Source organism: Antrostomus carolinensis, unplaced genomic scaffold, assembly GCF_000700745.2.
Source record: "Antrostomus carolinensis isolate BGI_N321 unplaced genomic scaffold, ASM70074v2 scaffold1547, whole genome shotgun sequence".
NCBI classification, from domain to species: domain Eukaryota; kingdom Metazoa; phylum Chordata; class Aves; order Caprimulgiformes; family Caprimulgidae; genus Antrostomus; species Antrostomus carolinensis.
The window spans coordinates 57,318-73,089 of NW_010326411.1; the positions used below are offsets into that span (position 1 = coordinate 57,318).

The following is a 15,772-nucleotide window of genomic DNA, read 5'->3' on the forward strand; positions in this document are numbered from 1 at the left end:
AGCACAGAAATCAGCACATACGCATAAACATTGAAAGCAAGCATAAAAGACAGCCTGGATGAGGACAAGAGCTTTAAAATGTGATGTGTTTTAAGCATGGTAGGTAGCTAAGCACCTCACTCACTCCCCTGCAGTGGAATAGGGGAGAGAATCTGAAGGGTAAAAGTGAGAAAACTCATGGGTTGAGATAAATACGGTTTCACAGGCAAAGCAAAAGCTGCACACACAAACAAATCAAAATTAGGAATTCATCCACTACTTCCCATCAGCAGGAGGGTGTTCAGCCATTTCCAGGAAGTCAGAGTTTCATCATGCACAGTGATTATTTGAGGAAATAAACACCAAATGTTTCCCCCCCTTCATTCTTAGTTTTTATTGCTGAGCATGACATCATATGGTATGGGATATCTCTTTGATCAGCTGCCTCAGTTGTGTCCCCCCCAGCTTCTTGTGCAGCCCCAGGCAACTCGCTCATGAGGCCGTGTGAGAAGCAGAAAAGGCCTTGACACTGTGTAAGCACTGCTCAGCAAAAATGAAAACATCTCTGTGTTATCAACATAGTTTTCAGCACAAATCCAAAACATAGTACAGTACAGGTCACTATGAAGAAAATTAACCACTGCAGCCAAAACCAGCACAAAATGGGCATCAATAGCCTAGATCAAATCTCTTCTCCAGTGAGCAAGAAATGCTAAGTCAAAAATAATACACATGAACTCCAGTTCAGGAAAGCACTTAAATATCAACTACTCAAAATGAATTAGAAATTTGGTATCTGCAAAACAAGCAATAACCTAAACAGAACCCGTCTGTACTGAAAGTTAGTCCACAGCCACCTCATCTCTACCTCTTGAGAATTTCATGTTAGTTCTGTCTTATGCATCAGAAAGGTTTCATGTTACACTTCTGTGTACAACAGAGATTGATTCCCTAGAGCTGTAGCTACTCTAAGGAAGAGACTATACAGACCTTTCTGCCACCATAGAGCCCTGGAGGATTCTGCGTGGCAAACAGCATGAAGCGAGGGTGAGCTTTGACAACTTCCTGGGTCTCGGTAATGAACAGCTCCCTGTTATCATCCAACAAACGGTTGAGAGCCTCCAGAACATCAGTGGGAGCCAAATTCAGTTCATCCAGAACAATCCAGTAACCCTTTCTCATTGCATCTATGAGAACACCTTGGAGTGAACGTAAAAAATTCTAGTTCAATATCTAACAAACTGAATCTTACAGAAGCAGGCATTCAGATACTTATTAGCAAACAGTTTTCACTCAGTATAAATGCTAATCCAGAGACGGAAACAATAGTTGAATTATTTTCTTTATGTCAAATAAGATAAGTATGATGAGACAAACATGAACTCTTAAGAATTCACTGAAATTCATGTAGGTGATTGTCATTAATAAGCAACTACTAACTTTATGACAAGTCATCTCTCCGTTGTAATAAAACAGACAAGTTAAGCAGAAAAGAAAAAAAGCAGTGAAATGGGACAGGAATTTGGAGCAAATATAAATGCCCACTCACCTTCCCTAAACACCAACTTCCCAGAGGTGTCCGATGAGTAACAGCCAATATATTCCTGCATGTCCGTATGCTCATGATTGTTAATCCTCACACAATGATTCCCAGTAGCAGCAGCCAACCAGCGAATTAAACTGGTTTTACCCACAGAAGTCTCTCCTTGAATCAATACTGGATGCGTCCTAAAAGAGATAACCAAAATAGTGGTTTGGAAGCACGAGTCTTAATCTTTCTCATATACAAGATACCAACATTATTTGAAATTTTCACAGATCTATACTACCAAAATATCACTAATTAACTCACTTGGAGTTCCCAAGACCACACACTAACAGGAGAACATCATTAACTTTACCCCTAAGTGATACCTGTTACCCATGGCAGTGTGAAATAAGCAGGTTATTCTAACTGCAAATTTCTAGGTTATCATTTAAATAAAATTAGGTATGGCAGTAGGATGGTTTAAGGAGACAATAAATACATGTATAAATTCAAGTCACTGTATTACGAAAAGTTAACTGTAAAGTAGAAGGAAAATGGACATTACTTATGCCAAACTATAATAAAAGCTAGACAGGCACCACTCAAGGTCCATATAAACATCTTTAACTTAGGTTTTTTAATGGAAAAGTTGAAATAGACTTACCCTGCAGACACAACTCTGGCAATGTCTTTTAGATTAAGCTTAACTGAAGGGGTTAGTACGTAAGTCTCATCTACAGCAGGTTCTTTATCCCCAGCTGAAATCCAGTACCCTTCTATAAGTACAAATCTCCCTCCTTGGGGTTTTGGTATTTGCTAAGGAGAAATGTCAGAAATAACAGATTATACAAATGAGTTTCAATTTGCTAATGAAGACAACTACTGTTACACCACTGCAGTAAGTGACACTCTAAGAAGTCATTTTAAATTAAACCCTGAGTCCACCTGCAAGTAAGCACCATCCCCTTGTCACAGAATGCAAATTACAGGAAAAGCCTGACCAGATTATTTCAAGGTCATGAAGCAGGAATCTTTGCCAGTATCATGAAGATAAAAATGTCTCAAGAGTCCTAGCACTGAATTTTGAAGTACACTTCCAAGCAGGAAATTGGCTTTGATCTTTCTATATTCATACATATTTTCTAATATGAAGGGTTTTATTCTGAAACAAATACCTCTCTCTTACAACTGGTTTCCCCATCCCACCTGCCCCGTCACCCATGCAAACTCATGCTGGGCTCCCAGCACTAGTGAGATTCTTCCTTTCCTATTAGAGACAAAGCACAGATGTTTGCTGCATATCCGTATGTTCTGCATTCAGAGTCTAAAAATAAAAAGCCCGTGAAAGCTCCTTAAAAATCTGTGAAAGCTTTACAATTGGAGTCACTGTATTAAGTTGCCCACACTCCACAATGCTGTAATTATTCAAGACTTCCATATTCTTTCAAATTAACAAATAAACTAGCTAACATATGGGCACAATTAAAAAATTATGAAGAAACAGTATTACTTTTTTTTTTTTTGGTTCTTATCTTTGTAACATGAAAAACAGGACTGTGAGAAGGAAATGTAGAGGAAAAAGGGAGAGAAGGCAACTCAAAATAAATTCTACTCTGCATACTAAACAGCTCTATATAGGCTTAGTTACCTACCTGCTTGAGAAGACTTTTGATGTTGCCAGAGACTATATGTTGGCAAATTAGTTTTTGAACTACTGGATGAGAATCTCTGTCAAGCTGCGTCAGGAAACTCAAACAGAAGGCCTAAGAAGAAGAGTTATTTTCAGTGATAAAATGAAAAATCATTAGGGAAAAAAAATATAGAGGTTAAAGAGTCATTTCTGTTCAATACTGCACTTAGGAGAGAGGATTATCCTTTACCCAAACAGTCTCTGTAGTGAATATGCACTGAAACAAATCCCAGCATAGGTAATCACCTCATACAGTGAGCGTGGTATGCTGCTACATGGATTGGACGCTGCAAATCTCAATGCCCTGCAAAGTGTACGGAGACTATAGTGAGGTCTGTGGCCAGTTCCATCCACCAGCTTTGCTTCTGCTTCCTTTCTCACAGATAAATAAAAGCTGTAAAAACAGAGTGAAACCAGTTCCAGTTACATAGTGCTGTTACTGATCAAACCATTGCTCTAAGGAATCAAAGTATGAACACTTAAGCTTGTCTCTCACTGTCACTTTTTCAGAAAGGCTCCAGGTTAGGAAAGCCATGCCAAACTCTGCCATCTGGATAGTCAGTGAAGCAAAGCGGCAGAATATTTTAGAACTGCATTTTTGAGAAAGCTTGAAATGCAGAGAATGACTATTAACTCAAAAGTATTCTAAACATGTAATGGTTTTTCAGGTTAATGCAGTGAGATAATACACCTTACACTAGGGGAAAGAAAGGTAACTTAATAAACATGCAAGACTTTCATTGGTATGATCTACAGAAACAAACTATTTTAGTCTCTCAGATGGGGAAGACAACTGCAACAACAGTGCTTTTTAACTGGTGCCACCAAAAAAGCAATTCTGATAAGAAAAAGTAAATCTCCTCCCCACAAGAACAGAAACTTTCAGAATTAAGAGGATGGATGTCTACCCTCTTCCGTTTCCTACAGCTATGCAAACTGCTGTGCAGGGAGCATTACAGGGTTGCCCAAGGCAGTCGAACCACAGACTACAGTTAACATACTTTATTTTTGTGACTTATTCCATCAAGGATTTAAAGATATTACAACCAACTTACTTCACAATTCCTTGTACTGTACTTTTGTTCACATTCAAGCCTCTCAGATAATCCATGATAAGAACTTGCAAGTCTCCTTCATTTCTCAATTCTTCTACATAAAGTTCAGTAAACCTATAAGAATCAAATCATTCCATTTAGACATTTGACCATATTAAAGAAAAAATGTTATAAGTGATTCTCATGGTATATAATCTTTAAAATTGTTTAAGCAGCAGAATACTGACTTGTCAACCTACCTATAGACTCAAGAACCAGAGTAATCAAAAAGAAAGTATAAGTAATACCTTATTTTTAAGCTATTTTCCCGAATTATTTTAACTTAGTAGACTGAAAAAGAACTATGAGACTATGTTTTTAAATTAAAATTGAAAACAATTTGAAATAGGTCTGAACACTGGAGCAGTGACACAGCAGGAGCACTTTTCAAAGTGGACTCTCTAATGATCTCTGTTTTAAGAAGTAGACATGAGATATCACCCATTGTAACTTTGTTATGACTGGCATATCCAGGTTGTTTTCTACTTTTACAATATCAAGTTCAGCAATAAGATGAGAATACTTGACAATAAGCAAAGGAAAGTTGTCAGCAAAACATGTACCCAGTGAAGTTCTGAGTATCTTTAAATACCTCAGTGTTTCACATTTAGTACACTACACTGGCAGCTCTAGTTAGTGAATATATTTTCTAACAGTTAGTCAGTCCAGTCTATTTGCATCAGGTGTTGAGTATGAGTCTGCAACCCTTCCATACCATGCATTACAACTGCAAGTAACAGCTCAGGACACACCACAGCAAACCCAATACAACTAAGCGATATCATTAACTTCAGAGGGGTGGATATTTTTGACAAACACAAAAAGAAGTTCATTTAAATTTAACAAGCTGAAGTCTCCTTTCTTTTGTATTACACTCTCTTTCCTCTCACTACTAAGCCAGGAGAGCCAATAGCAACAAAATCTTACTTTGCCACTAATGACTAGTTACATAGAGTAAGAGTATCTCCACAGTTTTGCACAGCATCTATGAGTCTGACAAGGGACAACATGCAAATTTTGGCATTCATGAGGGAAATTGCATCAAAAACAAGCAGATAATCTTTGCATGCAGGAAGAATGGATTTGTCACAACTCCCATTTCCTGGACACAGCTTAAATGCTTGAAGATCACACATCAGACATCTGCTCCACCAAGCAAACCACCTTCCTTCTGAGTGAACAAGGCTGGATATACAACTTTTTGCAAGGACCATCAACACTTATGAGTTATCAAGAGAAAGGCTGCTAAACAGACCCAAAGTACTTGTCTTTATTATACTCATCAGGAATATAAACTGCTGCGGTAGCATTCCCAGGCACCGATAGCTTAATTGTAAAGAATGATCATTCCCCTGCCACCCATGACAACACTCTACACTACTGATAGACCATTTGCTCATGCTCAGGAACTCTACAGAAGTATTTTCCTGATGCTATTTCATGAAAAACTTTCACCATGATGTGGAAAGCACCTCTCACAGGAAGTTAGAGTTCAGACTTAGATCCTCAGGCTTCAAATAAGGCATTCTTTTTCACTGGGTCAACTTATGAAGCTACTTAAACTCTGAAAAGGACTAAGTATTTTGTCACTGAATCATGATCTCCTTCCTACCTGTTTCTTATTCCTGGAGGAAGATTTCTCTTCCCAACATCTGTAGCTGGATTCATGCATGCAAACAAGCGAAAATCAGGGTGACGGACAAGAGGCTCTAAAGGAAGACATAAATAAGAGACGCGAGGTTAATGCTACATCCAGGATATTTATTACGTTAAATGAGGTATAATTCCTCTAAGCCAGTTTTCTATTACTGCACTATTACATTTTCTTAATATGCCAAGGTGAAAAGTTTTCAGAGCATAACCCCATGTAATTTTATCAGAAGTATCTCTGCATCTTTACAACAGCCACAGGCAAGTGGAACTCTGACTTTTATTTGTGTGCAACAGGATGTTTTAACCGAAAATATCTCAAAGATTAGATAAACCCCAAACTTGGAACTCCTTTGGTATCTTTCAGAATGTTGGCCACTGCTTCCCTCAGCCAGAAAGAAAACCCAGCCTAGGAAGCTCATACAAGATTTGTCTCTACCTGTAGCTCCAGAAAACAATATTCAGAAATTGCATTTTTTTCACCTTTAGATCTGTACTGGGTCTGGCTGGGATGGAGTTAATTTTCTCAACAGCACTACAGGGGCTGCTGTGAAGAACACACCAATGTTTTGGCTATTGCTGAATTGTGCTGGCACAGCATCAAGGCTTTCTCTTTTTTTCCCCACTCTGACCTCCCACTCCCCTAGTGACTTAGCTGGGGATGAGCAAAAAGTTGGGAGAGGACACTGTTGGGACAGCTGACCCAAACTGGCCAAAGTGATATTCCATACTATATAACTTCATGCTCAGCAATAAGAACTGGGGTAAAGGAAGAAGGGAGTAGCGATTTTTTTTCTTCCAAGGTGGCTGTTGCTTAGAGATTGGCTGGACTTTTGGTCTGCTTGTGGGAGCTGGTTAGTGACTGCCTTTGCATCATTTGTTTCACATGTTTCTTGCTTTTGCTCTTTCTGTTCTCTCCCCAGTTCTGCTGGTGGTGGGGTGGAAGGACTGAGTGAGCAGGTGTACGGGTCCTTAAGCTGCTGGCTGGGGTCAACCCATAAGACGGACTCAGAAAAATCAAAGGCTTTGTCCACATATTTCTAGCTGGGGAACAAATACATTCTCAAGATCAGTGAAAGGCAGTACAGTAGCAGCTAAATCTCATATCCCATGCCCTTGTTAACATCAAGCTACTTCAACTTTATTAAAAAAATGACACTCCTTGAATAGTCTTTAGAGACAGCAATGCTTACTAAGGGCACCAGAGAGATCTGCTTGTTGTAGAATCCAAAGAGGCAAAAGCTACAATTTCTGCAAGTTGAAATCTCTTGAGCCACAGTGAGTTAAAACTCACACTCTTTGCATACAAGTATGAAGTCTAGGAAGAACACATTCTATTCTGAACACATTCATTTTAGCAGTAAGTGTTCTCAACTTATTTTGAGTCATATAGGATATGGAATTCAACTAACTGGATAAGATATTGTATAAGCAAGCACAAAAATAGTACCTGTGTCTCCTCTGTCTAGTAATACCAGTGACCCAGATGATCCTTCCAATAAACCACTCAGGCACTCTAAAGTCTCTGCTGCAGCCAAGTTAATCTCATCCAATAAAATCCACTCTCCTTTTTTAACTGCTTGTGCCAGTGTACCCTAAAAATAAGATAAATTTGTTCATCATGTCAACAGCAGTGATAAATCAACCAAACATCTGTATGCTTGAAACACTCGCTTTGCAGTCTATGGGTTGATTAGACAAATGGCAATTCTAGACCTTTTACAGCAATATCAGTTTTCCTGCTCTCCCTCAATAAGAGCAATTATTCTTCATGTCACACAAGTCAGACAGTTACTGCCATTATCGCCTACCATTTAGATTGGCTCAGATATAACAGAATTAAGCTCTTATTTGTGCAATGCTGCCTGTCAGTGATATCCATCACTGTGGTGCATAAACTTCACTGACACCACTATGAGAATAAAGTCAGTTAATCTGAAGACATCCAAACAATGACATAAGCAATACTATGTTCCTCAGGGAACTATAACATATTAATTAAAACTATACTTAAGTCAGAGGTCATTCGAGTACTTATACAGTCATTTGTTAGAAAGAGGACTGGTCAACATTTTACAAACTTCACATAAAATTTGAGAGCACATATTCAGACTAACAGCATGACAAGGAACAAATAAGCACAAGCCATCAGTTTCCCCTCATCACACTTAATGTCATTAGAATATTATACTACGAGTTTGAAACACTGAAAAAATCATTTCCAGATAAACAGCACAGATTCTTAATATTAAATCCTTCACAGGAATCCCCAGGCAGGAGCATGTTCTACTGGAGACTGGTCAAGAAGTTTTTTTCTCATCTCATACACTTGAAAAGATATGACATACTGCTGCTACTCTTATCATACCAGTCCTAATTCCTACTATACAGCACTGAACTAACGTGTTACCACAAAACACTCTCCCATCCCATCCCCCATCTAACCACCGCCTCCTTGCAGTAGCACACTTCATTCCACAGAGTTATCATAGCACAAGTTTTACTTCACAGCAAGATTCTTGCCAGGAAGTTATTTATATAGTACTGATTGCAAAGTCTTCTAAATGCTCCTCCTTATTCTTCCTAGTATCAAAATGCAAATCTCTAAATACCTCAACAAATGCAAAGAGAAGAGCATTTTCTGTCATCTTCATCTGTTGATGAGCATGATTCAGTTTCAGACCAAATGCCTCCCACTTTTCCTTCAGTGGTGAGCCTGTAAGCAAAACAAATTTAAATTTGTACCATCAGAACAAGAGAACAATGTTTAACAACAGTATTTTAATCAAGCTGTTTCAAGCACAGATACAAGAAGTAAGCTTGGCTGAACAATGAAAACGTTCAAGTTCTACAGATGACATCTCATGAATTAAAAAAAAAAGTTTTGCTGGTGTTTTTTTTTAATTTAGCTGAACACTATTGACATATTGACAGCTAATGTGCTATTCACTCCAGCATGTCCTAGGCTTAGGAACAAATACTCATGCTGCACTTGGTTCTCCCCTCCAATTCCCAGAGACAAACAAATGCATCTCAGAAAAGTAAATCCAAATTTACAAAACTTATGACAGAACAGATTAACAATGAACACTTCAGTAACAGTAAAAACACTGTTGCTTATCAGTTATGACATTATTTACTATTGCAATTATTTCAGTTATTTGTTTAAAGTCACAGCCTGAGGTGTATTCTCAGTACAAGAAAGACATGGACCTGATGGAGCAGATCCAGAGGAGAGCCACAAAAATTTAACAGAGGGGTGGAACACCTCTCCTATGAAGAAAGGCTGAGAGAGTTGGGGTTGTTCAGCCTGCAGAAGAGAAGGCTCTGGGGAGACCTTATTGCAGCCTTTCAATACTTAAAGGGGGCCTGTAAGAAAGAGGGGGACCAACTTTTTAGCAGGGCCTGTAGTAACAGGACAAGTGGTAATGACTTTAAACTAAAACAGGGTAGATTTAGACTAGAGAGAAGGAAGAAACACTGGGACAGGTTGCCCAGAGAGGTGGTAGATGCCCCATCCCTGGAAACATTCAAGCTCAGACTGGACAGGGCTCTGAACAACCTGATCTAGTTGAAGGTGTCCCTGCTCATTGCAGGCAGTTTGGACTAGATTACTTTTAAAGGTCCTTTCCAACCCAAACCATTCTATGATGCTATATATAGCATCATTAAGTAAATTGCTAGCTTTGCAAATTACAGATTTCAGCTTGTCTTTATATTAGGATTGTTGCTACTTTCAACAAGAGGTCTTTAAAATCTCATCTTTTTTTTACATTTGTGGGCATTTATTTTAATATCCATATATTCAGAAGAACCAGTTAAAAGAAGAGGGGAGACAAGGTTCATCATTAAGTTTACTTGGCCAATACTGAATGAAAGCTACAACTTCACTTGTTCAGAAGGTCTAGAACCAGAAACCACTCCATGCAAAGCAAAGTATCAATACTGCCTCAGTCACAAATGGGTTGTGAAGTACAAAGCAAGAAAAATAGAGACAAAACCACAATGAAACAAGGTAAAGAACTTGGCAAGTCATAATTGTTAACAGTAAAACCAAAGTCATCAGCAAGATCTTAGAAAGCTTTTAAAGTCACTACTGCCCTAAGAGAGCTATTACTTTGTGCTTGGGGGTTTTTCTGTTGCTGTTTTGCTTTGTTTTTAAAATGTTTAATGCTTTGTTTTATTTATGGGACCTAACGAGGTTCCAGGACTGAAAAAGTATGAATGCATTAATTTGGAAGACTGTCACACAAAAAATCAGGACTGCTCACCAACACAGCAAACAAGTAAGCGCTGAGTGGAGATCAGATGTCGAGGGCACCATAGGGCAGACAAGTCAACTTCACTGTAAAGACATATCTAACAACAGTAAAAGAAAAAAAATTCTAACAGTATTTTAAATGTCTTGTTGTAGACAGAGATTGCATTTTTCAAAATCAGAAGAAGAAAGCAATAAAGACAGATGGAAAAAAAAGCAAAACAAACAAAAACCCAACCAACACAAAACCCAAAAATCAACAAACAAAAAATTAATCACTATATCTACTCTCTGCAGTAGTTCACCACTAATGATATATGTTTGATCAGTCTGAATTCTCACCAGATGCATTTTCTTTTGCTTCCTTATTAATAGCAGATTTATGAATATGCTGCATTAGTTTTAGTAGATCATGCCAACGTTTCTGCCTGTAACAGGTCTGAATGTGTCCCAAGAATGTCTGGTTTTTCTTTCTAGAAAACGTCTGAGAGAAGAGTTCTTCAAAAGACTCTCGCAGAGGTAGCCAGATCAGCTTGTTATCAACAGGCTTGTAACTGGAGAGAAGCAAAAGAGTAGTTATGTATTTGTGACACAGGAACCAACATCTGTGAACTAACAAAAACAGTTACTGAAACAACAGTATTGTGCACGAAGGAACCCTGGTTTCCATAGGTTTTTTTACTCAACTAACGAGTGAAATAATATTGCAGATATTTAAATCCACCTTATGAGACAATGCTATAAAGACATGATCACCCTGATAAGTAAAAGATTTTTACTACTACCAATCAGTATGTCCAGTGAATATTATATTGTATTTATATTGAACAGACTAAACATTTTTAAAGAGATACTGAGTTGCGCTTTTAAATGGCTTAACTGCATACAAATGTGTACACAATTGAGTGAAACTGCCTCTGTTCTTCAGCAAGACCAACAAGATTGCTGCATCCAAACATGTTTCTTAAGTCATTTATGGTACTAGAAAACAGAGGTGTCTAAAAACCATTATTTGACAACACAACTATACTTTGCATTAGAAGCTTGTTCTGATACTCTCAATTTGTTATGCAGAACAGACAAAACAGAAAGCAGTGACTCACCCCCCCAAGAGATCTGCCGTGTCACTTTGTTGGTTCATGTTGATAACCCTCAAACGGTGTCCTTGAAACAGATACAGAAAGACCATCAGCTTGTGAGGTTTTTTTTGTTTGTCCATTATTTTAAAAATCATCTTCATCTAAGTTAAAGTCTTCACATTTTATTTACCTGTAATATGAGCAAGGTACTGAACAGTTGAGGTTTTGCCAGTTCCTGTTTCACCAACCAAAAGCACAGGCTCTCCTTTGACCACACAAACTGCAAGCTGCTCAATCAATACTGCAGATGGCCGTGTGGCAGCAAAGGTTTGTTTTGCTCTGAAAAAAACCAAAGGAAGTAACTCAAACCAGGATTTATCTCATTTCAATTTTACCTTTATGATTTCTTTAGAGAAGTGTCTGAATTTAGGATTTTATTTTATTTTTTTTAATTAAAAATAGAGGTTTGGAAAAATTTTCTTCCAAGATAACCCTATAAGATACTTATTTTCTCAAGATACAACCTAGAAATTCAGGGTTTCTAAAGAACTTCCTGGCCAGTAGAGTTAGAGCAACATACTCCAAAAATCTCCCTTTACAAAGATAGGTTCATCAAAATCTTATGACAGCTGCAGATCCACACTGCTTTGAAGAAACTCTAGTTCAAAAGAAGTTGGAAATCTCCATGCTTTGCCTGCCAGAAGTATGATGCAGACAGCCTTAAAGACATACAAGGTAAAGCTCAGATCACATTCCTTTAACTAGAGTGAGAATATCCAATTCACATTTTTTTTTAATCCTGTAACTTCCAATCTATTGTATTCCACCACAAAATATTTTGATTCATACAGAAAGTACAAGATATTCTTCTACCTTTGCACAGTGAGAGTGTGGGTTTGTTTCTTCATGAGATGCACTCTTCCAACTGAGACTTCTTGTTCCCGTATTAGAATTTCTGGTTTATAGAGTTCACAAAAGAACTCAACCTGTGAAGAAAGCATCCACATTTCCAATACCAGTGTTGCCTCCAACATCACGCTAAGAACGCCCATGCTGTGCTACCAGTATTACTTTGCAGCAAGTTAAATTTTCATGGCAAGATTTTATATTTTTCAGGTTTTACATACTCATCATCTAAAACACTGAAGGATCTCAGAAGTGTTATCGTCTGTACAAACAACAACTTTCCATAAAACCACCTCGTAGCAGGTCTATGCCATTACATTTCTACTTCATCTACTTCCATGGTAGTTCAACTACATAAACTTGAACTTGGGAACAGTTATCTTAACTAATAATAAACAAACAACTTCCCTCAAAATAAATAAATAAATTGGTGAATACCTCTGTGTAAATAAGGATATTTTGACATATTTTGCAGAGCATAATACATTCTAGTACTGAAATAATGCAAAGGAAGAAGGACAAACAGAAAAATCCATAGAAGTTTCAGGGATCCATTTGTCCACCCAGCTGGCAAGTTTTTCCATCTTAAACTCACAAAGGAGGAAATTTTCTTTGCAATCAAACCTCCATAGTCAGAAATAGCTGACAAAATAATGATTTAGTTTAACTCAGCCATTTATATCACATGCTATTACATAGAGTTACTAGCCTCTAGAGGAACATGCTTTTAGAATCAATGATTGCAGGGGCAATAGGTGTGAGCTGGAACACAGGAGGTTCCACTTAAACTTGAGAAAAAACTTCTTTACAGTGAGGGTGACGGAGCACTGGAACAGGCTGCCCAGAGAGGTTGTGGAGTCTCCTTCTCTGGAGACATTCAAAACCCACCTGGATACCTTCCTGTGTAATCTCAACTAGGTGTTCCTGCTCCAGCAGGGGGATTGGACTAGATGATCTTTCGAGGTCCCTTCCAAACCCTGACATTCTGTGATTCTGTGTAACAAGATTATGTTTCTCTCTGATGTCTTTGTTTAAGTGATTAAAGTTCACTGTAAGCACCAAAGAAAAAATACATTCTTTAGTACTATGGGAATCTAGCAGCATCATGTGCTTAGGTAACTGTGCTGTTCCGGCTGTGCGATCCTTCTTTTGCTTGATAAGGCCATTTGCAATCTGCCTGGAAACTTTTTTTTTTTTTTTTTTTTTTCAGTTAAAAAACACAGATGAAAATGAAACAGGAGAAAAACAGATTCCAGTATAGTACAGACAGCAAAAAAAGCATTCAGGACAGAGAGATGGGCATATTTCTTAAGAAAAATAGCAGAACACATTTAAACTAATCACTAGTAAAATTGCAAGTTATAGAATATTATTACCAATAAACATAATTATAGCTCAACATACCTTTTTCTTGGAAATGTTTAGTTTACTTCCAATAACTTTGGCCATTTTCTGTCTGCTCCCTTGGTTGGACAGCATAGCTGTGAAACAGTCAAGTGCCTGTCAAGGGGAAAACAAACCAACTTCTTCAATACAAATTTGGTATGATATGAGCTGACAAGCACCTTCTTAGTTTCTATGAGCTTGAATCCAATCCAGTCACGGTCAGTAAAATGATTTCATTGTCCACAGATTGAGTCAAATAATGGAGTACAAAAAGATGTAATAAGAACTTTTAAGTTCTGTAGTGTAGCAAGTTTCTACTGAAAGTAAAGAATTTCCAATGACCAGTCACAGAAGCTATTTTTACATTAATGGACCAAAACGGAGAAGGAAGCAACACTGTAAGATCTCATGTCTTAAAACTACCTCTGACTGATGCACACCTGAAAAATTCCAAACCTGGAATGTAAATTGATGCATAGGAAAGTAGCAAGGAAGTCTCATATTACAAGAGAAAAGAAAGATCTTAAAACTTTTACTCTCAGTCATATGCAATCCCAGCTCATATCAGTTAAAATTATGTTAGAGCATGCCGTTTGTATGACAACAGTAAGTTTGGATTGCCTTTCAGCATGTTACTGCAAATAATTCTCCTAGTGTGAAGGAAAGCTTTCAATAGACAGATCATAAACATTCCAACTACAGCCCAATTGCTTCAGATAAAACTAAACAGAAATTCCCATCTCACATTCCCAAACAGAGTATTTCAAGCTTTGTGAGACAATGCTAGAATCTGAGTAAGCAATTTCTGGATCAAGTCTTACCGCACCTCCTGAAAAATATTCATTGCTGTGGCTGAAGAATTACTGTCAAAGTTGTAAGCAATCCTGCTGCACCAATTCAGTAAGTCTCTAAAAAGAAAAATGAAAAGATTTGGTACAATCCAGACAGAATGCACAGTACCTTCTTTCATGTTCAGCTTAGGTCATTATGTCATCTTCTGGCAACCGCACTTTTAGTTGTTGTTTAAGTTGTACACGGGAAGACACATATAAATAGGATGTTAATTCTAAAGAGTAGCTGAACACTTAAAGACCAGCAGTGTTGCTTTCAGATACATTGCTTAGAAATAGATAATATACACTCCATTAAACTATAAAGTAATTATGAAATTGAAAAAAAAAAAAAGTAGCAAGCTTTTCATCCAGAAAGGTATAAAACTATTTTTTCAAGATACTGATTCCTTATCAACAATAGAATCTTCTCAAAGGTAAGAAAAGGAAACATCTAATTCTAGAAAAACAACTGCTGTTTCAAAATTAGTGGCATTCTTATGCTTCACAAAAATATTAGGTACTACCCAAATCTGACTAACTACTGACTAATTCACAAAGCACTACCACTTACAGAAGTTCCACAAGTAGAACTGACTTTTGGTATGAGACGAAGAAATAATTGAACATCAAGCTGCATTTCATCATAAAAATTCTGAAATTAATACTACACTACAAATCTGGTTATTTTCGGTCATCTGTAAGAATGCTGTGAGTGTCTAGTACAGAATTATCTAGATAAGCAAATATATACAATTGCTGAAAATATTATCTACTAGCTATTGTGAGAACATTATACAGTCCATTTCAGCCAACAGTTCTTAACTAGAAGTCATATTTTGTGTTAAAATGAATTGAGAAGTAACTCATATGGCTTGATACCAACTCAGTAACACATACAAAAAACCTACACTTTTTCCTCAAAAAAGTATAGCAAAAAGGAAGTATTAAATAATTCAGATTGAGATTTTTTTAAAAAAAGATATATTAATCATTATTTTTAAATTAAAAATATTTTCCACTTTTTATGAAATTCCAGTTATATTATTCAAACTTTTATCATTATTAAAGAAAATTAAGAAAAATAACAAAGATAAACCCTTCTATCTCTGCAGCTAACTAACTAAATTTCCTTCTAATACACATATAAGAAAATACAACCTTAAAGATAGTTCTCGTCCTTCCAGATTCGGTCTCTTATTTTCTGATCTTGATTCTGATGTATCTTCTGGTATGTGCCTGGAGCCAGAAGCACTGTTTTCTGATGCCTGATATTTGTCTCCTGTAAGGTCAATGTAAATGTCTAGCAAGTGATCAGTTACAAGAGCAAGGTTGGGGTATCGCCTTTGAAGAACCTGAAAAAAAGAGAAGA

At 37.2% G+C, this 15,772-nt stretch overlaps 1 protein-coding gene across 1 annotated transcript in view; it reads right to left on the bottom strand.

Annotated features, from left to right (window-relative positions):
• Window positions 1-15,772, bottom strand: part of MDN1 (midasin AAA ATPase 1) — a gene marked incomplete at both ends in the record, with an annotated part of 84,617 nt that overhangs the window by 57,267 nt on the left and 11,578 nt on the right. The window contains 16 exons of the mRNA XM_029085850.1: window positions 970-1,178; window positions 1,529-1,707; window positions 2,172-2,323; window positions 3,160-3,270; window positions 3,444-3,591; window positions 4,253-4,366; window positions 5,904-6,000; window positions 7,392-7,536; window positions 8,554-8,657; window positions 10,542-10,753; window positions 11,303-11,363; window positions 11,469-11,617; window positions 12,152-12,264; window positions 13,589-13,684; window positions 14,397-14,478; window positions 15,562-15,755. Coding sequence (XP_028941683.1) covers window positions 970-1,178; window positions 1,529-1,707; window positions 2,172-2,323; window positions 3,160-3,270; window positions 3,444-3,591; window positions 4,253-4,366; window positions 5,904-6,000; window positions 7,392-7,536; window positions 8,554-8,657; window positions 10,542-10,753; window positions 11,303-11,363; window positions 11,469-11,617; window positions 12,152-12,264; window positions 13,589-13,684; window positions 14,397-14,478; window positions 15,562-15,755 — 2,166 coding nt within the window. The remainder of the gene's footprint in view (window positions 1-969; window positions 1,179-1,528; window positions 1,708-2,171; window positions 2,324-3,159; window positions 3,271-3,443; window positions 3,592-4,252; window positions 4,367-5,903; window positions 6,001-7,391; window positions 7,537-8,553; window positions 8,658-10,541; window positions 10,754-11,302; window positions 11,364-11,468; window positions 11,618-12,151; window positions 12,265-13,588; window positions 13,685-14,396; window positions 14,479-15,561; window positions 15,756-15,772) is intronic.